General features: G+C 54.7%; 1 protein-coding gene across 3 annotated transcripts in view; it reads right to left on the bottom strand.

The window, feature by feature from the left end:
- The window catches only part of PLXNA2 (plexin A2), a 142,598-nt gene that overhangs the window by 19,696 nt on the left and 98,451 nt on the right, over nt 1–24,451 (bottom strand). For all 3 annotated transcript variants that reach the window (XM_063418096.1, XM_063418098.1, XM_063418099.1), the window contains exons 11-21: nt 23,110–23,206; nt 22,132–22,322; nt 15,520–15,671; nt 12,213–12,330; nt 11,569–11,705; nt 8,590–8,757; nt 8,001–8,094; nt 6,624–6,863; nt 6,300–6,443; nt 3,528–3,762; nt 1,714–1,856 (exon numbers count right to left, since the gene is read on the bottom strand). In XM_063418096.1, coding sequence (XP_063274166.1) covers nt 1,714–1,856; nt 3,528–3,762; nt 6,300–6,443; nt 6,624–6,863; nt 8,001–8,094; nt 8,590–8,757; nt 11,569–11,705; nt 12,213–12,330; nt 15,520–15,671; nt 22,132–22,322; nt 23,110–23,206 — 1,719 coding nt within the window. The remainder of the gene's footprint in view (nt 1–1,713; nt 1,857–3,527; nt 3,763–6,299; nt 6,444–6,623; nt 6,864–8,000; nt 8,095–8,589; nt 8,758–11,568; nt 11,706–12,212; nt 12,331–15,519; nt 15,672–22,131; nt 22,323–23,109; nt 23,207–24,451) is intronic.

The raw sequence follows: 24,451 nt of genomic DNA, 5'->3' as shown, positions 1-24,451 counted from the left end.
TCTGGGCACCCTGTGCCAGGGCCTCCCCACCCTCCCAGGGAAGGATTCTTTCCCAATATCCCATCTAACCCTGCCCTCTACCAGTCTGAATCCACTCTCCCTTGTCCTGACCCTGCAGTTCCTGGTGAACAGTCCCAGATCCAGCTCTCTTGTCACCCTTTCAGACCCTAGAAGGTGCTGGGAGGTTTCCACACAACTTTCTCTTCTCCAGACTGAACATTTCCAGCTCTCCCAGCCCGTTCCAGTCCCCTGAGCTACTTCTTGGCCTCCTCTGGATTTGCTCCAGCAGTTCCAAGTCCTTCTCACACTGGGGGCATCAGGAGTGTGCACAGGATGGTTTAACCCTGGCTGCTCCCATCCCTCGGGGTCTCAGCATCCCTGGATGGGGTTTCTGGTCCATCCTGAGCAAACCTCTCCCTCCACAGCTCCCCGAATCCTGGCTGGGAGCTGCACTCTGTGCACGCCATAAAGCAGCAGCTTGGAGCCCAACGGCCCCAGAAATGACACCCAATTCTGCTTGTTCTGCACAAAAAGTGACACTCTTGTAAGTACATTAAATACTAATTTAGGCTATTGCTTTATTATGGGCCAAGTGTAAAAAATTAATTGAGGCTTTCAGCCAGTTGCGGATTCAAGTAATTCATTACCAGTGAAATGATGAACTGCACGAAGCAACTCTTTACCAAACATTTTGGAGAGTTATGTATTGGTTTTACTAACGTTACATAATTAAGCAACTGTGTAATTGGCAACACATTTATCACTTCTGCAATTCTGTTTTTCATGAGTAAAAAGGAAAAAAACATTCATATTTGTTTGCTGGAGCGCCAGCTTCTTTGGCAACTCCAGCAGCAAACATAATGCATGGAGCTGGAGAACTCGGAGCAGGAATGGGCTGGGAGAGGCTGCTCCTGTCTGAGCAACACCACAGCCAGTGCTTGATGCTGGTGGCCGAGGAAAGGAACCCAAATTAACCCTGGGAAGTGCCTGCCTGGAAAAGGAATCCAGCCCTGGAGCAAGCAGGACTCCTCCCTCCCACATCCAGCCCTGGTGTGTGTGGAGGAAACGGATTTCAGGATTTACGGGGCAATCTCAGTCTCTGAAAACCTGAGCTGAGCCTCTGGGCATCCCACGTGGGGGATGGAAGCCCCATCCCAGGTGTGAGATGATGTTTAGGAAGCCCCATCCTTTTTTTGGTGCTCTCCCAGGTGAGCAGGGCCCATCTGCCAGGGCACTGATGGACCCAGGTACGCTCCCAATTCCTCTGTATTCCCAGTGAAAGTTTTCTATGTATTTTTACACATCCTGGTGGGAAAAGCAGGGAGAGGGAAGCGCTCGCTCAGAGGCTGGAATGGCTGGGCTTTCTCCTTGCCCTCCTGTGGACACGCGAGGGAACAGCAGCGGGATGCTCCGGGCGGGATGCTCCGGGCATTCATCCATCCCCTGCCCCACCAGGTGATTTAGGAAGACTTTAAAGCACACCACAACTGCTCTGCCCTGCTCTGCCGCTCCCTAGAGCGATATAAACCCCCGTAAAATAAAAATAAACCAACAGCAAGGAGGAGAAACCGAGAGGAATCGGGCGATGCGCGAGGAGATAAAACTCCAGGCTCGGAGCTGAACTCGGGGCTCAGCCCGTACCCAGTAAGGTTTGGTGTGGAGCCCTAAGGGTGCTGCAGGGCTTCCCCGAGGGCTGGGGGCTCCCGGGGTTACCTCCAGCTCCCGCAGCACGGGGTGGTCCTCGATGCCCGGGAACAGCACCCTCATGGCGTAGGTGCGGTAGTCCAGGTAGGGGATGCCCGAGCGGTCCAGGTCGCTGGTCAGCTCGTTGATGTCTGTCTGCAGCTCTGCAAAAGCTGTTGGGGGCGAGAGAGGAGGGCAGGGGGAGCTCAGCTCCGGGGGAAGGGTCTGGGCAGGGCTGGCTGCCCCGGGGCCGGCTCAGGACAGGGTTCCGAGGGGCTCAGCCAGCCCTGAGGCTCCTCTCGGCAGAGAGAGCAGAGCAGAGCCCGAGAACAAAGCCGCGGTGATTTGTATGCAGTTCACACCTGCACACACACCTACAGCACCTCTAAAGGCTGCACAGAGAAACGAGGAGCTGTTTTCATAACTCGGTGCCTCGCCTGTTTTCCTTTCTTCTTGTTTTCCTCCTCTATCGACAATTGCCAAGATAATCAAATCTGATGCAGATCAAATCTGAGCTGCTGCAGGGGTCAGGAAGGGATTCATTCCTCCTCTCCTAACACGGTGTTGTACAGCTGGATGTGTCTCCTCGTGTTCCCTCTCCAAAGTGTGACATGCTGGCTCGGGGAAGCCTCTGTACCCAGCTGGGCTGTGCCAAGCTCAATCTGTGGTTTCTCCTGAAAATATCTCAATTTTTGCCCTGTGCTTTTGATGCTACCATTGAAATCAGCTGAACAAATCCAACGCAACTCTCTCTCTCCACTAGGAATTGTGCAGCTATTTATTTTGCTTTGATTGATTAAGCCCCTTTCCGGGGGGAGGATGTAGGAAAGAACAGCAGCAGCCCCCCAAAATCCACCTTCATCTGCAGTGAGGGGGACCCAGCTGCCTCCTCACGAGGGACAGGACTTGTTCACATGGAAACTCACAATCAGCAGCTCTGGGTACTCCAAATAACACCCAAAATTTCACAGAAGCAAATTCTTGAGGAGCCTCTGCCTCCCTCCCAACCCTGCTCCTCCTGCTCTGGGCTCACACTGAGGCTGGAGGAGGGCCTGGCCCAGATCCTGCCTGGATCCAGGCTGTTCCCTGGGGGCTGAGCCCCCTCTGCCCCCTCTCTCTGGGCCTCCTGGAAAGCCCCTCACCCAAAATCCACGGAACGAGGGGCGCTGAGCAGGGCCCTGCCCTGTGAGCCTGCACTGAGCAGGAACAAGCTCTGATCCCTCTCTGCACACCAGAGCCGTGGCTGCTGCTCACACACTGCTGGCTGCCACCCTCCCGCCCTGGGGCAGGCGTGGGGACCCCAGGGGACACCCACAAACACCAAACAGCACCCACAAACCCCAAGGAGCACCCACAAACCCCAAGGAGCACCCACAAACACCAAGGGGCACCCACAAAGCCCAAGGAGCACCCACAAAACCCTAAGGAGCACCCATGAAACACCAAGGAGCACCCACAAAATACCAAGTAGCATCTTTAAACCCCAAGGAGAACCTACAAAACCCCAAGGAGCACTGATAAAACCCCAAATGGCACCCACAAACCCCAAGGAGCACCCACAACCCCCCAATGAGCACCTATAACACCCCAAGGAGCACCCACAAACACCAAGGAGCACCCACAAACACCAAGGACCATCCACAAAATACCAAGTAGCACCCTTAAACCCCAAGAAGAACCTACAAAACCCCAAGGAACACTCATAAAACCCCATGGAGCACCCACAAACCCCCAAGAGGCACCCACCCAACTCCCCACTGCAAACCCCGGGGCACTGGGAGAACTGGGAGCACCCCCCCAGCGCTGCAGCGCCCCGAGAGCGCCCGGCCTGGGGCAGCACTGACCCTCCTTGCACTCCAGGGCCACGCGGGACTCCAGGTTGTCCATCTGCATCTGCAGCCTCTTGAGCGTGAGGTCGTTCTCTCGGGACTTGCGCTTGTAGGCGATGAGGACGATGATGACGATGATGAGCAGCAGCGAGCCGCCGGCCGCGATGCTGACGATGGCGGGCAGGGTCAGCAGGCTGTCGGACACGATGCTCACGGAGCCCGGCGAGAAGGTGACGCCGCCCACGCGCACCTGCAGGGCACGGCACAGGTGAGCGGTGGCACAGGGGGTGTCCCCGGGCCACAGCCCCGTCCTGGCGCTGCAGGGCAGCAGCAAAAGAGGAAAGAGTCCGAATATTGCAGCAGGCAAAAGAGCCTGGACTCTGCTGGTGTTTTATTGCACAGATGGAATTACAGCAAGTTTGGGTCGTGGGGAAGAAGAGCCAGCTTAAAGTTGCCTGTTACAGCTGAAATCATGCTTGAGAGACACTTAATATATCTTTTAGAGAGATATATTTATAGAGATATAAATATATAGGTATATATTCTATACATTTTTATATATTTATATTACTTTATATATGTATATTTTATTTCTATATTACTACATTATTATATTATCATAATTTATTTATATACTATTTTAATATTATTAATATATTTTAATAGATTATGTTTATATTATTATATTATTATATTGTACTTTATATATTATTTATATATGTTATTTTATATATTATTTATATATTTTAATTTTTATATATTATATATAATATATATTATATATATATATAAATATATATCTTTCAGAGATTTATATCTTTATAAAAGAGACTTATCTCTTTTTCTGAAAGAGATGAATATGATAATAACATACTGAATCTGCTAATTTTCAACATCCAACCAGTAAAAGACATCCTATAGAATTTACTCACAGCCTATTAGAAGTCCTACATTACCACACTGTGTTACATTTTAAACTCTAAATTTGATTTCCAGATCCTTTTTCTCTTCCCTGCCACGTTGGCAGGGTCCCCCAGACCTTTGGACCCTGGTATCCCTTAATTTGCCAAGGCCATTGTTCAATCCACAGGGATCTCCCTCCAGCCCACTCTTTGTCTTTCCAGTTGCCCAGTCACTGCCTGGCTTGGAACCTCACACACAAAACCATCTCTCATTCCTATTTCACTTACAGGTTTCATATTCTCAGATCCTTTTGCCGAGCAATCATATTTGTAAGATTTCCCTGTATCATCTTCCCCAACACAAAAGGCATAAAAACCTTTAATTGTCTGATTTTATGGGGTGTTCTGACACAGACTGAACACGGGTGGTGAGCAGGACTGACACCTCCCCAGTGCCATCGGTCAAACCAGAGAAACAGCCAAAATGTTTTCTCTGAGAACCAGCAAAGCAACACCTGGAGAACGATTCTTTTGGGAAAGGACAGTTGTTTTACCATGATTGTTTTGGGAAGAAGCTTTCCTAAGAAACCTTTCCCTTGGGAAAGGAGGTAGCAGCTACCCTAGGAAATCCCTAAGGCCCAAAAATACCATGCGCACACATCCTGCCCAGCACGGGGGCTGTGCACACCCTCGGGAGGCCCTGAGCACCTCTGCCGAGGGACAGAACAGCCCCGCTGCCTTCAGACACAGAGGGGCTGCCTGTGTGAGCACCGGGAGGCTTCAAGTGATGATAAATGTGCCAGCCCTTCACTATCTGCGCTTTGCTCTTATTATCTGATGGCTCCATTTGACTTTCGTTTATAAGCTTTCAACCCCTCTTCGTAAGCCACGGACGTTAACAAGGCCCTGATCATTCCAGTGACAAGAAACCAGAGTTTTCCAGTGACAAGAAACCAGAGTGGCTGCAGGGACAGAGAGGGAGGGAGCAGAGAGCCCCACGTGAGAGCTGTGCAGGAACCAGGCTGGGGTTAACACCGGGACAGGCTTTTCTTGGATGTGCCCCGGCCACAGATGTGAGCAGCTCTCAGCCAGGCTGCGCTCCTGGGAGTCACACTGTGATAATCTGAATATGCTTTGGATGCTGAACTTCAAGGGAAATAAATCACAATTACAGTCTCACTTGGGCTCTGCTCAGGCAATTGGGCAGCTGGGGTTTGGTCTGCAGGAGGAGCAGAGGAAGCGGTGGTGCCCAGAGCCAGGGCAGAGGGAGGCACTGGCTGCTCTCCTGGATGAGGGGTGATCCAGCCACTCCAGGGCTCAGATGTTCCTGGCTCCCTCCTCGGGAAAAGGCAAAACCTTTCCATGCACTTGGCAGGTCAGGGCTGTCTCCGTGGGCTGATTAAATCCCTCCAGGAGGGAGAACACCAGGAATGGTCTTAGCTTCATCCAGAGGAAGGATGGCACCCGTGCCAAAGGCACTGCCAGGATGATTTGTTCCTTCTAGAAGGCTCTGAAGGGCATTTTCCCTTCTAGAAGAGAGTGACTCCCAGGGAAGGACAAAGCCTCTCCATGCTGATCCACACCAATATTTTAAACCTCCAAACACACACCCATAAAATCGAAAATCCTACTGGGGACTGTGAATCCGAGAGAGTCAGGGAGCTGGAGCAGGAGGGGAGGGGGGTAGAGGAGAGGGGAAGGGGGCAGAGGAGAGGGGCAGGGGGCAGAGGAGAGGGGCAGGGGGCAGAGGAGAGGGGCAGGGGGGCAGAGGAGAGGGGCAGGGGGGCAGAGGAGAGAGGAAGGGGATGCTGGCGGGAGGGGAGGGGGACAGAGGGGAGGGGAAGGGGGCAGAGGAGAGGGGCAGGGGATGCAGGCTGGCCCTCACCGTCACTCTGTGCTGCCCGCTGAGCGTGGGGGGCTCGCACAGCAGCTGCGTCTCGGACACGGTGACGGCGCACGGCGTCTCCCCGATCAGCACCGTGTAGTTGAGCTTGGCTCCTCCCGGGGCGGGCGGGCACAGGTTCCTGCCCTGGGGACACGGGGACACAACACCGACAAGGATGTGGCACATTCCCTGCAGCTGCGTTAGGGGTGCTTAGGGGTAACCCCATCCCTCCATCCCTCCATCCCTCCATCCCTCCATCCCACCATCCCTCCATCCCTCGGGGGTTTGGTGACCTCCCCACGGGCTGAGCGAGGCTCTCCTTACCTTCAGGATGATGGGAGAGCCGGGCTTCTGCTCCAGCACCCCGCTGGAGCTCAGCATCTCGAACGTGGGGTCGGGGTAGAAGATGAACTTGGTGTCGTTGTAGACCAGCAGGGCCTGGACGTTGTTGAAGATGAAGCCGAGCTCGTCCGGGCGCTCCACGGCGTCCAGCCCCGGGCGGTACTCGGCGCTCAGCGGGGGCGCCAGGCACGCCAGGGCCGTGGCATTCACCACCCTGCACACCTGGGGAACGGGGGATTGTCAGGGACACGGCCAGGAACGCTCTGCCCAGCCGGGCTGGGATGCTCTGGTGGCCAGGAAGAGCCCTGGATTCGTGCTGGGCTGGGAATGTTTAATCCAGGCTGGGTGCTCTGTGATCACAGGGGTCTTTTCCAACCTCACTGGTTCCATGAGGCATTACAGCCGTGGGCTGGGGGGATTTGCTTCTCCTCCAGCCAGCACGAAGAGGGTTAGAGAAGGGTGAGCCCAAAATGAGCCGTGTTTCAGTGGAGCTAAAGGCTCCCGCAGCAGCTCTTCCTTCTCTCAATTCATTTTTTCCCATTTCTTTCCACTTTCCTCCTCTCTAGCTCTGAAGCAGACCCACAGGGAATACCTGTTCCCTGCCGCAAAGGGGTGATTAGAGGCCATTCCCAAATGCCAGCCAGGGAAGGGAACGGATCATGTGGCACCGGTGGGCAGGAGGGAACGTGAAGGTCATCTCCTGCTGGGCTGAGGACACCCACAGCTCCCCCAGCCCTCAAAGTGGGAAATCACTGATTTATGGGGCTCTTGCCTTGCAAAGCAGCAAGAGCCCAACCATTTGGCCTCCCTCCATGAGTGAAAGATTTAATTTCACTCAATTTTGTGTCTTCGGAATTATTTTTGTAGCACTATAACCACAAGTGCTAGCAACAAAATTAGATGTCTTTTTAAAAAGAGCTCAGATGAAAAAGGTCTTGAGGGGGAGAAAAGGAATAGGAAAAGACTGCTAAGTGATTTGCCCTTTCCAAGATAATACAGACTCAGTCACAAAGATCACTGCATAGAAACAATATATTTCAGTTGTACTCGATCAGAATAATTTCTGAAGTCCTGGAGGTACAACTCTAACTTGCAGCACACACAAGAACCTCGCTTAGTCCCCGTATAGCTGGGGGTTCATTTCAGCTTTTGTCTCACAGACTGGAAGAATACAGAAGGGGAAAAGAGGTGATTTCACATTTTTGTGTGTCAAATTCCCTTGTCCCAGCATGCCCAGTTTGGGGGAGTGCAGGCAACACCCCCAGAGCAGCTTTTGCCATGGCACAGCCCCCAGGCAGGCAGCCCTGGCACCGGTACCCCCGTCCAGGGTGGTGCTCCCAGCTGCCAGCCCCTACTCACATTGACAAACTCCTTCCCGTTGTACTTGACGCGGATCCGCGGCTCCTGGATCACGTCCAGGTTGGTGCCAGTGACAGTCAGGGGTGTGTGTCCGCTGTGGAAAGCCAGGAGGGGCCTCGTCAGTGGCCTGGGCTGTGCTCAGAGCCCGGGCTCCAGAGGCAGGACGCCAGCAGGGTCAGGCTTGAGAGGACGAGCACAGCCCGGGGTTTTTAGCGATGTCCCCGTGATGTGACAGCAGCAGCCACCCTGTTCCCCACACTGCCTTTTGATTAACATCAGCTTTTTCCTTTCTGGCTGCTGGATTTGTTGTGTTCCAGGACCACAGGAAGGAGCCTTTCATGAGCAGTTGTGCCCCTCTGCAGCAGAGGGGCTGATCTGGGCTTTGGTTGTGCCCCCAAACTCTTGGTGTCGCTGCCTGGCTGAACACAACCACCCTGGAACCCCAGGCCTGAGCTGTGGGAAATGCAAACCCCAGAAACGCCCAGCCCTGACCCACTCAGGGCTGTGCACTTCCAAACAGCCCCTTTTCTTGGCCTGGGTGTGTGCTGAGGAGCCCCCGAGCAGCGGAGAGCCGCGGAGGGGCCATTACCTGGCGATGCTCCACTCGGGCTCGATGTGCTGCACCTTGGGGTCATCGATGTACTCGAACAGCAAAGTCCCCTCCAGCTGAGCCCTGTCCACGCTGACAGAGACCTGGACAGCGCCCAGGCCGTGGGCTGAGGGTGCTGACACACAAACGATCTCGTTCATGGAGCGCCTGCAGGGAGGGGAACGGGCAGCGTTAACGGGGTGGTGGTGCAGGGCAGGAAACAGCGAAGGGCTGAGGCTTCAGCCAGCCCCAGACGGGCACCCGGGGAGCTCCCGAGGAGGGCTCAGCACGGGCAGGAGGGTGGGGAGCTCTGCACGGAGCTGTGCCCACCCTGGAGCAGCGCAGCCCCCCTGGATCCCTCCTTGTGCCAGGCTGCAGCTCCCGCCGCCCCCTGAACCTGCTGCCTTCTGCCGGGCCCGTGAAAACAGATGGCTGCCTTTTAAACGGGAGGCACGAGCTCCGTGAAAAGCCAAATTCTTCCCCTCCCCGCCCCGGTGCACACACGAGGCTCTTGTGAGCGGCACAATGGCCCCGTGCAGCCCTGCCTGGGATGGCACCGGCACTGCTGCCGGGGCTTTGTGTCCCCATCAGAGCGGGGTGACCCTGGCTCGGCGCTGCCTGGACACAACAGACCATCTGCTGCCACCAGAGCCCCGAGGAGCCGAGGCAGCGGCGCAGGGAGGCACTGCCACAGCACAAAGGCGCCGGTGGGTGGAGGGATGGGGAAGGGGAATGAGATCTGAGCATCCAGAGCAGAGCTGGGAGGAACCCCAGGGCTCCTTGGGCATCCCTGGCAGGTCAGGGTTCCTGCACAGCCACCTGTGGTTGTCCCTCCTGCCCAAACCTGCCCCCAGCCTGCTGGAAAGTCAAAGTTCTTTCTGTGGCTCCTTTTGTTTTGGGTTCTCCCGGGGGAGAGGGCAGGTCTGGAGCACCTCACTGCCAGCCTGGTGCTGAAATCAAAACCTGGCTCTCCTGAATGGGCAACCTTCACCATCCTCAGCATCCTCAGCATCCTCAGCATCCTCAGGGGCTCGTGGAGGTGCCAGAGTGGCAGAGGCTCGAGTGCAGCTCTGCTTCCAGCAAAGCTCTGGGTCTGTGCCTGGCAGGGGGACAATGTGTGCCCCCTTTTTGGGGTCCTTACACACTCCCTGCCCTCTCTAAGGACCGTGGGCATTTAGGAGGGCTTGGAGCAGCAGGTACCACAATGCTCCCACCTCACACCTTGGCCCTTCCACCCCCACAGCCGAGGGGACAGAGACAACCCCCTGAAACCCCTCAAACCAACTGTACTCGACCATTTCTGCTGCTGCAAGAACACAGGCACCCCTTCCTGCCCCGCTCCTTTTCCTTTTCCTGTCCTCACTTGGTTTTATCACCTCCACCTTGGCTCAGTTTAGCCCCAAAGGCTTCCTCGTGTGAGGGGTGGGATTCTCCAGCCCCTGCGCTGGGTCTCAGAGGGATTCTGTGCAGCCTGAGGGGCTTCCAGCCCCGCTGCTGCCCTCCCTGCTCTGCCCTGCTGCCCACCCCAGACCCCAGCGTGCCTGCCTGGCTCTGGCACGGGCTGGGAGTGACGCAGGGCTGCTGGCAGAGCAGCTCCCAGCTCCCTGTGATCAGCTAATTAGCTTTCTGTGCTATTATTATGTCGTCATGGTGAATCTACCCACTCCTCCGATCAGAGAGGGGAGAATGGGGGAAGCTGTAATTAGAGGGAATCTCATTAGGAGCTGCTCCATCTCACCAGGCTCCCCCACACCCTCGAGTACAATTGGAGTTCACTGCCTTGGAACAGAGCAAGGCAAACCAGGAGCACAGCACGGCCCCACGTGAGGGATGGGGCTGCTCAGCCACTGCTCTCCCCTTGCTGAGGTTTCTGCTCCCTACTGGAACATCCAGGGAAGCCAAAGCTCCTCCAGGTTTTGGAGGCTGCCTGAACAGGATTGGGTATTTAAGGGGTGATGTTCCAGGGCTGATCCTGCACTTCTGCTGTTCCCTGTCTCCACCTGAGGGAGCGATTTGGCGTCTTTGCTTTGGGTGTGAGAGGAAACATTGATGGGTTGGTTACACTGCTGAACACTGGGGGGACTGAGCTGCCCTGGAAGGTTCTGGAATTCCCTGAGCACCATCCTAGGGTGGACCCAGAACAAGCACTGCTCCCACACCTGAACACCCACAGCCCCCACACCCGAGAACCCCTCGGGCTTTTGGATGAGAAATTCTCCTCCAGGGATCTCTGCTTTCCCAGAACCTTCCTCGGTTCCCCCTGGGCAGCCTGAGTGAGGATCTGGGAGGCAGAATCCCTCTGGAGTCCAGGTTGCCACCCGGGCTGCCAGCAGGGTGGGCAGGGCTGTGTACTGACACACTCAGATGTAAACCACACGTCTCTTTTTTAACTAAACCCCGGGGAAACCCATTAAACCCTGCAAATGTCAACTCTGTGTTTACACTGCTGGGTAAAAAGCAAATTTGCCATCGAAATCCCATCAGAGATTGATGGCTGTGCAGTTCCTCAGCAGGAGGTGTGAGCAGACCCTCGCCCTGCTCTGCCCTGAGGAGCCCACACCGTTTTTTGGAGGTCAAGCACCTGCAAGAGTGGCTGCAATAAAAGCAATGCAGTCTGTGAAAAGAGAAAGGAGATATTTCCTATAAATGTTCCATTTTCTTCAGAGCAGCCAGGCTGGGGGCAGGTGCTGATGACCAATACCAGCACATTTCCATCACAGTGGTGCTTCACTGTGATTTTCAGAGCAGTTACCATTGGAACAGCATTAAAATGAAATCATGAACAGCACTGACACCGACAAATCCCTCCCTTGCCATGCAAGCCTCCATCACAATAAAAGAGCAGAGATGGTTTCATGCAATAAAAGAGGGAATGGGAGCCTTAGGGGCTCCCAGCTGGATTTTTGCACGTTCAGCTCCAGCAGGTCCGTGCTGGGACGGGAGCAGGAGGGGCTGCAGGAGCCTGTGCCGGTCTCTTACTCGTGGAATTCGCAGGTCTGGTTCCCCAGGAGCACGGACACGCGGCTGCCAGCCCCCAGGTAGTGGCCAGAGATGGTCACCAGGGTCCCTCCCGACTCCGGGCCGCGGCTGGGGCTCAGGAAACTCACAGCTGGGGTCTGCAGGGAGGAGAGGACGAGCTCAGTGCTGGGGGTGCCTGGGGCAGGGGACAGGGACACCCCTGAGTGCCCAAGGCCAGGCTGGACAGGGCTTGGAGCAGCCTGGGAGAGCGGGAGGTGTCCCTGCCCAGGCAGGGGTGGGACTGGGTCTTTGAGGGTTCCTTCCAACCCAAACCACCCTATCAGTCCATAATCCTTGTTTTGGGGGTGTGAAGCTGCACCCAAAGGCCGTGGCAGCCCTGGTTTATCCACAGGGTGATCTCTCAATCCTGCGAGCTGGGCTTGTTGGCCAGGCCACCAAAAATCCTGCAACACCAGGGGAAAGCCCCAGGAAAAAAACCCCCAAAACCAAAAAACAAAGACAAACAAACAAAAAAAGAAACAAAACAAAAGAAAAACACCAAAAAACCCCAGCAGTTCCAGGATTGCCTTGTGGAGCTGAGCCCCCTGCGTGTGCCCTCTGTCAGCTCCCGGGGACAGAGGTGCTGTGGCCAGCAGGACACTCACCACGAACGTGAACTGCTGCGCAGACTTGGCCGTGAACTCGGGCTTGCACTCTCCGATGCACAGGAGCACTGGGCCGGAGCTGATCCCTGGAAGCGCCTGCCCCATTTCACAGACGATCCTGGAAGCACAAACGCCGCAGGGAGCGTTGGCAGCAGTGCCCTGCACAGCTCCACGCTGCCTCCATTTCTCCTTTCTCTTCCCCTCCCAACCCCTCCTCTTTAACTTTGATATCTGCCTCTTTGGAAGAAGTTAATTACTGAGTCTATTTTTACCCCATGTAGTAATTTAAAGGGAAAAAAATCAAAATTAGACATAATTATTACAAGCTGTAAACTCCAGAGCAAAGCAGAGCACTAATGGCAATATATTAGCCAGTAGCAAAGCGAGTGCGAAGTCCTCAGAGTAACAGATGAGTTCATTAAGGGAACAGCTCACACTGCAGACTCCCAGTTAATCAAAACTGGAGAAGCCTGCTGGGGGATGATAGAGACAGCCCTGGAGAGCAGCTTCTGCCCAGGGACAGGGCTGGCTGCCACAAACACACTCGTGGTGGTCACGGGAGCTTGTCCCCGTGCTCCTGGCGTGGTCCAGCTCAGCCCCACGGGCACATCCTGAGGCTGGGAAAGCTGCAGGGCCAGGGGGAGCTGCTGGGGTTAACCACGACCCATCACTGTGGATGAACAACCCCAAAATCCCCGGGCAAAGCTGCAGGGCCAGGGGGAGCTGCTGGGGTTAACCACGACCCATCACTGTGGATGAACAACCCCAAAATCCCCGGGCAAAGCTGCAGGGCCAGGGAGAGCTGCTGGGGTTAACCACTGTGGATGAACAACCCCCAAATCCCAGGGCACGGGGGATGTGTGACACCAGCTGGGGATGAGATCAAGTGGATGCCAGTCATGCCAGCAGGTTTGGAGGAGGATTTAGAGGGGCATCAGCTGGCAGGGCTCTCCAGATGGATCTGGATGCTGCCTGCTCCCACAGCAAGGCTGGGAAGAGAAATTCGAGAGCATCCCTGCAGGCTGGGGAAGCTGAGGGTGGGAGGAACCGCCCCAGCCTGGAAATCTGAGCGGGAATGACTCGCCCCGGGACTGGAGACCTGAGGATGGGTGATTCGCCTCAGGGGTGAAAAGCTGGAGGTAGGAGTAACCTGCCTGGGGCAGGAGGAGCCGTTCCACCCACGAGGAGATCTGTGGGGATCTGACCCTGGGAGTGGGGCCAGGGAAGAGCCAGAGCAGCCTCTGCCTGCTGAGGCTGGAGAGGGAAGCACTCACTCCTCTGCCTATCACACACAAAGACATAAAAGGCCCCAGTTTGGGGAGGCAGCGTTCCAGCTGCCTCCAGCAGCATTAAATTCACTGCAAATAAAAGAAACGAAATAAAATAAACCCACGAAGAGCGAAGGAGAGAAGGAGCTGCGGTGCCCAGGTGATGCCAGGAGGCCCTGGTGAAACGCACAGGAGCTGAACGTGCCCGTCCTCACTGCTGCACATCAAAAGGAGATTTCTGGAGAGACGCTGCCTTTGCCGGGCAGGGATTGAAGCGTCTCAGCTCGGAGCCTTCCTCTGCCAGTGCTCCTCGCTCTGCCTTTCCACCAGGCATCGCCTCTCTGCCTGTCATTCCTTCACTTCTCCCTCCTCCTCCTCCTCCTCCGAGCTTGGGGCCACAAACAGAGCCTGGGGAGCGATTCCTGGCACCCCGCGGCAGGAGAAGAGAGGGGAGGCTCTCCCTGCCCCAAGGGAACACCAAACACTCAGCTCTGCCCGGTGGGCAGAGCCCGGGCAGGGCGGGGTGGGGCGGGCACAGTGACCGGGCACACCTGGGGCCGAGCCCGCCCGCAGCCAAACCCCAGCAGGTTCCTTGTGACAAAGCGGTGCATCCGGCAGAGCTGTGGGGTGCTGATTGCCGGGCTAAGTGGCCCTTTCACCAACATTAACCTAATTGCTGGCTGATAGATTGCGGGGCTGGAGCATATGGCAGAGTCATTACAGCCCTGGAATTCAGTCTGCCCACAGAAGCCTTAAGAGGGTCCTTTTATCTGTATTCATCTTTAAAAGGCAGCTCTCATGCTAACGCTTGCTGTTATCTGCCCAGGGTAAATGTTTTAATGATGTTAACAAACTTTGAAAGCTCAAGAGCCGTAATTAGAGTCATGATTATAAAATCAGGGTTTCATACCATCAAAGGGGGATAATTTCATAATCTTCCATCCTTTATTCGAAAAATAAAATATGGCAAAGTACTGCTCAGCAGAACAGCCCCGACTGCTCGCAGTGACGGGGTCGGTGCCGTGCTCGGGGCCATCCCTGCAGCAGCCCCGAGCACCCTGCACCCCCTGATCCCGGATCCCCTGGCACTCAGCAGTGCCCCTCGGGCCTCACGGATGGGGAGAGAAACACCAGGAATGGACAAAACCCAGGCCACGCCACCCCGGTGCTGCTGGGGACAGTCCTTGAGCTGCGCCAGGTCTGGGTGGGAGCCACCAAACGCATTTCCCAGCAGAGGACAACTCCTGCCAGCTGCTCCCGAAGCTGGGGCAGATCTGAGCTGCTGGGACCACCCACGGGACCAGCTCCACACCCACAGGACACGGGCACAGGGCACCATCCTGGTCCCCACAGAGATGGCACAACCCGAGGGAGGACATCACCCATTGCTCCTGTCCCACCTGGCACAAATGTCCCCAAACACCCTGTCAGCACCCCAAACACCCTCTCATCACCCCGAACACCCTCTCAACACCCCAACCACCCTCCCAGCACCCCAAACACCCTCCCAGCACCTCGGCTGCCCCAGCCCAGCCCCGTGGGGCAGCAGAGGGGCGGCTGTCACGCTGTGGGGTTTATTTGCCCATCCCCTTGTTACAGGCCCGGGTTCTAATTCGGGGCTGACATTTTTCTTAGTGAAACAAATGAACTGACTCCAGTGGAGGATTCTGGGGCTGTCACCCTAACAAATGGCTGCGTGCAGCCGGCGGCGCCGGCGGAATTCCAAGTGGGATTCCAGGCGGGATGGGGAGCGCGAGGCTCGGCGGGAGCAGCAAGGTGCTCATCAGCAAAGGTGCTTAGCCAAGCAGGAACCCGCGGCGTGGAGGGAAACAGAACATTTAATGAGAGCTTAAAGGCTCGCCCAACCCCTGCAGAGAGAGTCCAACGTGTGCGGATGTGCGGGAATGTGCAGGAATCCCTTCCCACGCCCACCTACAGCCCCTTCCTGCTGTGCCTGGGGTGTGGGTGAGGTTTTGGCCTCCTGAGCATTGGCTGGAGGTCAGGGAGGGGCTCTGGGGGGTGGCTGAGGGGACACTCACTGCTCGGCCACGACGTAGTGCTCGGGCAGGGGCGTGCACTGCACCCCGGCCACCTGCACGCCCTGCGCGATCTCCGAGAAGTCCAGGCCCAGGTTGACGCCGCGGATCGTCACCCTCGTCCCTCCTTCCGGGGGCCCCGACACCGTCAGGATCTGCAGGGACACAGAGCACAGGGGAGGTGAGGGGACATCCCCGCCACGCCCGTTCCTCAGCCCCACCCCGGGTTGGAAACGCTTCTGCTGCTCCTGCTGCAGCCTCGTCCTGCTCCTGCTGCCACCCAGCCAGGGCCACCCCCTCGTGGCTCTTCTGGATGTCCTGGAGGAGCCCAAGGATGCTGAAATCCATCGGTACCGTGCTCCAGGAGAGGACTCCAAGGTCCCTGAGCCGGCCAAGAAGAGTGGGCAGAGCCATTCCCCAGAAATCCTTGCAGAAGGATAAACCTGGCTCCCGTCTCCTCCATCCACAGCAGGGTAAGTCACCTTCCAGGAGCAGCCTGGTGCTTGGGAGAACCTTAACTTCTGCCTTCGCTGTTCTCTGAATCTTAATGTCACATTTTATTAGTGACTTGGCACCTCAAATGACTTAAAAATGTTAAAGGTTGAGGTGTGTGCTGCCTGTTTATAGCCTGCCTCAGCCATAATCATCCCTGCTTCCCTGGACTTGAATTAAGGACAATCTCCTCTTCAATTAGGAGTATAAATTTCAATAATGCATGGTCACAAAATTTGGACCCAGGACTCTCAGACAGTCATCCTGAATCTGCCACCGCTCTGTTGTTGCTCATGGGTGAGTTTCTAATCTTCCCTGTGCTGCAGCTGTTATTAATAAATAAACACAATCCATAATAATGCAATTTAATTAATTTAATGGATAAATCTTGTTTACGCTTCTTTGTTCCACCCTTTTCTTTGGCAAAAAAACCCTTCAGAACTTTTTCCTTGCTGTTTCCAGAAGGGTGGTTGGTTTTTTCCACCTTCTCAGCAGTGAGGAAGGCGCCCAAACACCAACCCCACCAGGACACCACATCCCAGTGCCCTGCCCCACAGCAGCCCTCGTGGGACACCCCTGTCCCCACCACTCCTGTGGCTCCCAGTTCCCCAAAGCATCTCCAAAAAGACATCCAAGACCTTCAAGATGGAATCCCACCATCCCCACTAAACCAATGGCCACATCCACTTGGTTCTTGAACTCTGCCAGGGTGACCCCAGCACTTCCCTGGGCTGCCTGTTCCAACCCCAGCACTTCTCTGGGCTGCCTGTTCCACTTCCAGCACTTCCCTGGGCTGCCTGTTCCACCTCTGCACTTCCCTGGGCTGCCTGTTCCAACTCTGCACTTCCCTGGGCTGCCTGTTCCAACCCCAGCACTTCCCTGGGCTGCCTGTTCCAACCCCAGCCCTTCCCTGGGCTGCCTGTTCCAACCCCAGCACTTCCCTGGGCTGCCTGTTCCACTTCCAGCACTTCCCTGGGCTGCCTGTTCCAACCCCAGCACTTCCCTGGGCCACTCTGTCCCATTTTTGGCCACCCATGCTGAGGTTATTCCAACTCCATGCACCCGCCAGAGCCACCAAGCCACCTCCTTCTTCCTCCACATCCTCTAATTCCCACCTCCCTCTCCCCTCCACCGCCTGATGGAGGTTTTTAATTTATTCACCATGCACTGCCTGTTGTGCTGCTGTTCCCTGTAACTCACACCAGGGCCTGTCTTGTATGATTTAGCTCTGGGAAGCTCGACGTGCCCATAAACCCACTGCAAACCCAAGCTGGATTGTGTTACAGCAGGTCCTGGAGGCCTGGTAGTGTTTACATCACTGCTCGGGAATCACCTGAACTTGGCTGACAGTTACAACTGTCCTTTGCAGCTCGGGATGATGTTAAAATCCATTTACTGGAGCACTTACTCCACTGGGCTCATTGTCTCATCACTGCTCAAAAAAAAAGAAGTCCCCGCTTGCCATTTCCTGACCTGAGCAGAAGCGGTGGGGCCAAGCGGCCTCCCCGAACAAAGCTGAGCTGATGCTGTATTTTAAAAATGTCCTGACCTGGAAAATCCCCAATATGGAGCTCCACTCGACCTAGATTTTAGTGGCCACTAATTGAACAGTTTTGAAGTAACTGTGCCATAAAGCAGCCCCAGGGTTAGAACAGATGCATTCAATTAATTACAGCTGGAGAGATTCAGTCAAAATCGCAGAAAGAAGATAATTCTTAAAGGTCCCCGTGCAGCCAGAGCTGGGGACCCTCCCAGCAGCATCCCTGGGCTCCTCGCTGGGTGAGGATGAGGCACCTCCAGCACAGCCAGCCCAGGCTCTGCCTTAATCCCAGCTGGGCTGTGCTGGGAGCTGCCCGGGCTGCAGGGCTGCCAGTCCAGGTTTCTGATCTGAGACAGACAGGATTAGCGAGAAATATTCTCCAATTTCAAGAAAATCACTTCACTAGACTGGCTTTTCACTTAGAGCTCTGTGGAGGATGAAAAGGGCCCGCAAAGGGCAGCTCAGAAAGAGCCAGGCCATTCCCAGGAATTGGACATTTGCTGTTTAGGAATCTGTACCTCTGCTGGAAGGTTTTTTTCAGGTTGTTTGCTAAACCAAAGCAGCTTGAAAGTCACTGAGATCTGAGTGAGAGGCAGAATTGTCCTGAGCAGGTCACCTCTCCCCACTGCATGAGCCCAATCCCAGTCCAGGCCCTGCAATAATGCTGGGAAGGGTTGATCAGGAGTGTAGCACTGTGGAATCCATAAAATGGGGTGGGCACAGGGATGAGGGGGGCACCAGGAGCTCAGTCACCCTCACACCCTGTCCGTGGTCAGGGAAGGGTTGCAGATGCTCCAGAGCACTCCTCTTATTGCTGCTTTTTATTTGAAACCAAGGTAGAGACCCCCAAGGCTGGAATCCAAGGGAGCCCTGAGACTGGAGTCCAAGGGATCTCCAAGGCTGGAATCCAAAGGATCCCCAAGGCTGGAATCCAAGGGATCCCTGGGAGTCCAAGGGATCTCCAAGGTTGGAGTCCAAGAGACCATCAAGTGTGGGGTCCAAGGGGTCCCCAAGGTTGTGATCCAAGGGGTCCCCAAGGTTGGGGTCCAAGGATCCCAGGGATGCAGGAGCCCCAGCCCAGTGCTAGAACCTTCCCCCCAGCCTGCAGAAGACAGCGCTCCAACAGTGAGGGATAAATATTCTCACTGTCACGTCGTGCTGCTTGAATCTTCCAGCGTTTCTGACATGAAGCAACATTTTGCCTACAGAGGAGGTCAGTGAGGAGCCAGGGAGGGCTGGGAGCTGCTGGGAGCTGCTGGGAGCTGCTGGGGCTTTCCCTGCAGAGCTGGAGGGAAGCCCTGCACAGCAACCCCCTGGCATCTGCAGGGAGAGCACCCAATCAATGGCACAGCCCCTGCCCCCTCCCCAAACCCCATCCACCTTCATCCTCTTTGTGCTTTTCCTGCTGCCGCTCTAAGCCCTGGATCCCAGCTGATGAGCCCAGCGGGGAAGCGGCACATGAGCATTGTCATCCCGGCATGATCCCTCCTTGTCTCTGCCTCAGCTGATGGCACATTCAGAACCTAATTGTTATCTCAGCAGAGCAACTCCATTATTCAGCCTGACACTGCCCCCCCTTCAGCTGTTTGTTGCACTGATGTTATATTAATGAGCCCTGCAAATAAATGAATAGGAGATCAGAGCGCCGCTTGTTCGCCAGAAAACTGATTTTTATTTATTTATTGCTAAGGCCACAGGCCGGGTGCAAGTTTTAAGCTGCTGAGGGGACATTGCTGGGGAGGGCTGGGCCTCTCACTCAGTGAAAGGACTGCAAATACCCCACTGCTCATTTACTTTTAGAACTATTAAGACACAATCTCTTCTTATTTATGCATCCCCCGAAGGCACTGGCGCCTGGGAGCCAGGCCCTTGACCTCAGGCTTGTCACAAAGAGTGAACCTGGCCAGATGAAGCAGGAGGAGTGGAAACCAGCCCACATTAAAGGCTCTTTTACTCTGGGTGATCCAGGCTCCAATGTGAGCCCCAGCATGGGAGCAAACCCTGCTCCCCAGTCCTGTCACTGCCGGTGCCCAAGGGATGGGGGACATGTCACCAGTGCCAGCTCTGGAGCTGCCAGGGCCAGGGCAGTCCCCGCAGGGCAGGGCATCCTCTGCAGCACTGGGCATTGCTGAATGGTACCAAACCCCTGAGAAAACTCAGATGTTGGGAAAAGACCGAATAGCAGTGAAAGCTGGGATGGTGTCACGGTCTGCTCCACAGTCTGAGACACAGACCTGGGGATGGAGTCAAGAAATCTGCAACGGCAGAGCTCTGCTCTTTTCTCCTTGGACACAGCCCAAAAGTATTGCTTTCAAGTTGGACAGTGATAAAACACTCGGTGGCAGTGCCCTGCCTGCAGCCAGCTGCCAGAGCCAGCCTGGCACTGCTCACATCCAAGGCACTTGGTGGCTGCAGCACAGCGCTTTTCCCCTCCTCTGCCCAGCTCGAGGAGGGGCAGATAAATAATTCCAAGATTTCTTTGACTTGACAACTTTCTGCATGGTTTATGAGGAAGCAAATCTCAGTAGAGGCTGTTTTGCTTCTTGTAGCATAACCTTGTGCAGCAGAACAGCACTTGGGCAGGAAAAGTTTGGGTTCTGCCCAGTGGCAGAGCAAGGGGAATATCCAGGGAAGCCTTTAAGGATCATTTTATCTCCTGGTAGGACAGCTGGGACTTGGAAAACAAAGAGACCAGGGAAAGGACAGACTTCCAACCCTTTCTAAAGCCTTCCCATCCCTGCACAGGCAGCCCCAGCAGCTCCCAGCAGCTCCCAGCAGCTCCCAACAGCTCCCAACAGCTCCACTCTGCCCTGTACAAAACACTGTACAAGAGAGAAACCTGCACAAGATAAAAACCTGCATCAGAGAAACACCTGGATCAGAGAAACACCTGCATCACAGAAACACCTGCACAAAAGAAACATCTGCACAAGATAAACATGTACCCAGCAAAGCTGTAACACTGCTGGGCAGAAGACCTGAGGCAGAAATACCAAAACGTCCCTGGTATTACCTGGTAATGTCCCTGAGGATGGATGGACCCTCCTCAGCATCACCATTCTCTCCTGTCAGCCCCACCCAGCCCCACCCAGCAGCAGCCTCTGCTCTTCCTCCTCTGCTCCATAAAGCCTCCCTCCCACGGGACCTGAGCCAGTTTAGTTAAACCAGTGTAGAAACTAATTTAATTTAAGAGGAGACTTCCACACTCGCTCGGGTTCTGATTCAGCTGGCAGATTTTGGGTGCTGAGCCCCCCTGCCTCCAGCATTGGTGTAACAGACAACTCTGATCCTACTGTGCTACACCTTTGGCAGTGTGGATACACACCCAGGGCGAGGGAGGGGCTTTTTGGGATTTAATCAACTGAGAAACCCAAACCTTCCTTCGTTCCCACCTGACAGGAGTGTCACTGCTCACAGCAGCGTTAACAGAGCGAGTGCAGCTTCAGTGGTAAAAGCGCTCCTGGGACACATTCTGCATCCCTCAGTGGGCTGAACAGAAATATCAGAGGCGCCAGCTCCAGACTAATTAGCTCCCTGGTTTAATTAGCATTCCCGCAGCAGTCCGTGGCGGTCACCCCGGCTGGGTGGCACGGCTGGCCATGTGCCAGGGGTTCCCCAGGGAGTGCTGTGCTGGAATTCGGGAGGCTGAGAACTTCAGGCTTTCTGTGCTGACCCTTGAGTCAGCACTGCGTTCAGCCTGAGGCCGTGACCAGGCTTCCAAAACTGAGCGATGGCCCTGGGGTTGTGGCTGCGTGGTTTGAGCAGAAGTGTGTGATCTCACAGGGTGAAAAATTTGGACTTAAGGTTTCAGTATATAGTGATATATGTGAAGCAATATGGAGGATTTTGGGAGTTGTCTAAGCCCTTCCTCTTCATGGTTTTGGGTGGGTTTTTTTCCTAATTTCTAGAATTTTTTTCTAATATTCTTGTTCTAATTTCTAACTTTTCTAAGAAAGTCTGCATTGCAGACCTTGCATATTTGGTTATTGGGTTAAAAGCATAAATAATACAGGTGTAGTGAATATTGGACAAACAGCGCTTAAATAACCTCAGCTAACCTTGTTGGCTAGTGGGTTTCTTTCTAATTTCTAGAAAATTTTTCTAATTTTCTAAGTCTAATTTTCCTAAGAAAGTCCGCATTGCAGACAGTGAATATTTGGTTATTGGGTTAAAAGCATAAATAATACAGGCGTCACCTCGCTACTGGACAAACAGCACTTAAATAACCTCAGAAAGAGTTAGAGATAGAACCATTTTTGGCTTTGTTAGCTAGTGGATTTTCCTAATTTCTAGAAAATTTTTCTAATTTTGTAAGTCTAATTTTCCTAAGAAAGTCCGCATTGCAGACCTCACATATTTGGTTATTGGGTTAAAAGTGTAAATAATACAGGCGTCACCTCGCTGTTGGAGAAACAAAGCTGAAATATCCTCAGAAAAAGTTAGAGACAGAGCCATTTTTGGCTTTGTTAGTAAGAACTCGCAGCTTGTGAGTTAATAAGAGTTAGATAAGAGTTAATAAGCAGTGAGTCAAACATGTTTCACGCCGTGTCCCGGGGCCGGGCGGGTTTTGGGCGCGGGCTCACCTCGGTGATGCGCGGGTTGGAGCACTTGACGTTGTGTCCGGACCAGTGGAGCCAGGGCCGTGCCGGGGAGGCGCAGTGGGGCCGCAGCGAGCAGCGCCCATCGCCGCTGCACCAGCCGCACTCGAACTTGGGGTCGGCCTTGAGGCACAGCCCGCAGCTCTCGCGCTGCGCCGCGCACTTGTACAGGTGCACTGCGGGGAGAGGGGGCTCAGCCGCGGACGGGGTGGGGAGGGAGGCCCTGGGGTGCAGGTGGGGTTGGGGACTCCCTCGGGGTGCAGGTGGGGTTGGGGGTTCCCTTGGGGTGCAGGTGGGGTTGGAGATTCCCTTGGGATACAGTTGGGACTGAGGATTCTCTTGGGGTGCAGATGGGACTGGGACTTCTCTCAGGGTGCAACTGGGATTGAGGATTCCCTTGGGACACAGCTGGAATTGGGGATTCCCTCAGGGTGCAACTGGGATTGAGGATTCCTTTGGGACACAGCTGGAATTGGGGATTCCCTTGGGGTACAGCAGGAATTGGGGATTCTCTTGGGGTACAGCTGGAATTGGGGATTCTCTTGGGGTACAGCAGGAATTGGGGATTCCCTCAGGTACAGCTGGGATTGAGGATTCCTTTGGGACACAGCTGGAATTGGGGATTCTCTTGGGAAGCAGCTGGAATTGGGGATTCCCTTGGGACACAGGTGGGATTGGAGAGATTTCCCTGGGACACAGCTCAGATTGGGGGATTCCCTCAGGACACAGCTGGGATTGAGAGGTTCCCTCAGGTCACATCCACCCCTGGACTTGCCCACCACAGCATGAGCTCACCTTTGGCTCCCCAACCCACAGGTGCCCCCCGCACAGGTGGATCCCAAAACCGAGGCTCAGAGAGCAGCACCGACCCTGCAGGGAGCTGCTCCCCTCGCCGGGGTGATCCTGGGGACATCCCTGCCCCACAGCCCTCTGCAGCCCCCCACCAGTCCAAGCAGGTTTCACCTTTCAGATTCTCGGGGTTGTCGATGACAAAGTTCCCGTTCCAAACCACGGCGAAGTCCACTGCCAGGTTGCTGATGTCCATCCCATCGTAGAGGTACTGCAGGGAAAATCCAGAATGGAACACTTGGGGAGACAACACTCACAGACAAAGAGGTTTTTTGAGAGGAACCACCTTTGTTCTCTGCTTAAAAAACATCTGCTGGTGCCTGAGACATCACATTTTTACACTTCGTCTCCAGGGTTCTGCTTTGAGTCCCTTCTCCTCACCAGGAAGAGATAATTAAATCAGATCTAGTCCTTGTGAGAGGTAACAAATTAATTATTCCACTCCCAGTGGTTGCTGTCATCACTCAGTCTCTGGCTTACCATCCCAGCCCCTCCAGTTAACCACACTGGGACTGGGACTGGGACTGGGACTGGGACTGGGACTGGGACTGGGACTGGGACTGGGACTGCTGCCTTCAGGCTGCCTTTTGCCCAGTTTGTGCACCCCAGTGTGACTGGGAGCTCCAGGATCCCACTGCAGAGCTCTGCAGGTGGAGCAGGAAACAGCTGAGCAAAAACAGAAGGTGCAGAGCCCCAGCCACTGTTTCAGCCTCTAGGACAGCCCTGGCTGGAATTGTTCCCCTTCTTATCCTGGGGGCCGTGGCTGAGTGAGGCTGGATGCTTCAGCTGAATTCCCAGCGAGGGCAGAAATTCCCATTATCACACCCAGCACTGGCCAGGCCTCACTCTGGTGCTCTCTTCAGGTCAACCAAGAGCTGCTAAAAAGACTTCAAAAGGTGAGTGAGCATTGCCATCCTCTCTGGGATGAGGGAATGGTGATTAAAGCAGGGCAGGCTGCTCTGCCTGTCCCTGGGCAGCAGTTGTGCAGTTTTAACTCACGTTTGGCTGTACTGGGTTTTACTGAGCTGCTGTGGAACAAGAAGCTGTGAGTCCAGAATGGCCCTCACATCCTCCCCCTACCACTTCCAACCAGCCCAACAGCAATAAAAGTGCTCCTCTAATGCTTATAAATCACTCTGGATAGGAGAAGTACTATATACTATTAATACATTTATTATCCACCAAGCTGCGAGGCCCAAAGACGGCCAGTGATGTATAAATACCCAGCAAAACTTTTAAAAATTCAAAACTTCATTAACAATTTAAGACCATCTGCACTGAATATTCAAGTGGACCCTGTTTTGCTGCCTAAAACAAACTGACTGTGCCCTGCTTGCCCAGGGCCCTTTCCGAGCACACGGTGAGCAGAGGAAAGGCCACGCTGGTCCCTGCCCGTCCCCCAGCTGGGAAGGGACACAGGACACCCAAATTCGGGCTGCAGGTCGGGGTGGGGGTG

The sequence above is a fragment of the Prinia subflava genome, chromosome 23 (assembly GCF_021018805.1).
Source record: "Prinia subflava isolate CZ2003 ecotype Zambia chromosome 23, Cam_Psub_1.2, whole genome shotgun sequence".
NCBI lineage: Eukaryota > Metazoa > Chordata > Aves > Passeriformes > Cisticolidae > Prinia > Prinia subflava.
Note: the sequence above shows the minus strand (reverse complement) of the source record. Positions and strands in the feature narration are given on the sequence as shown.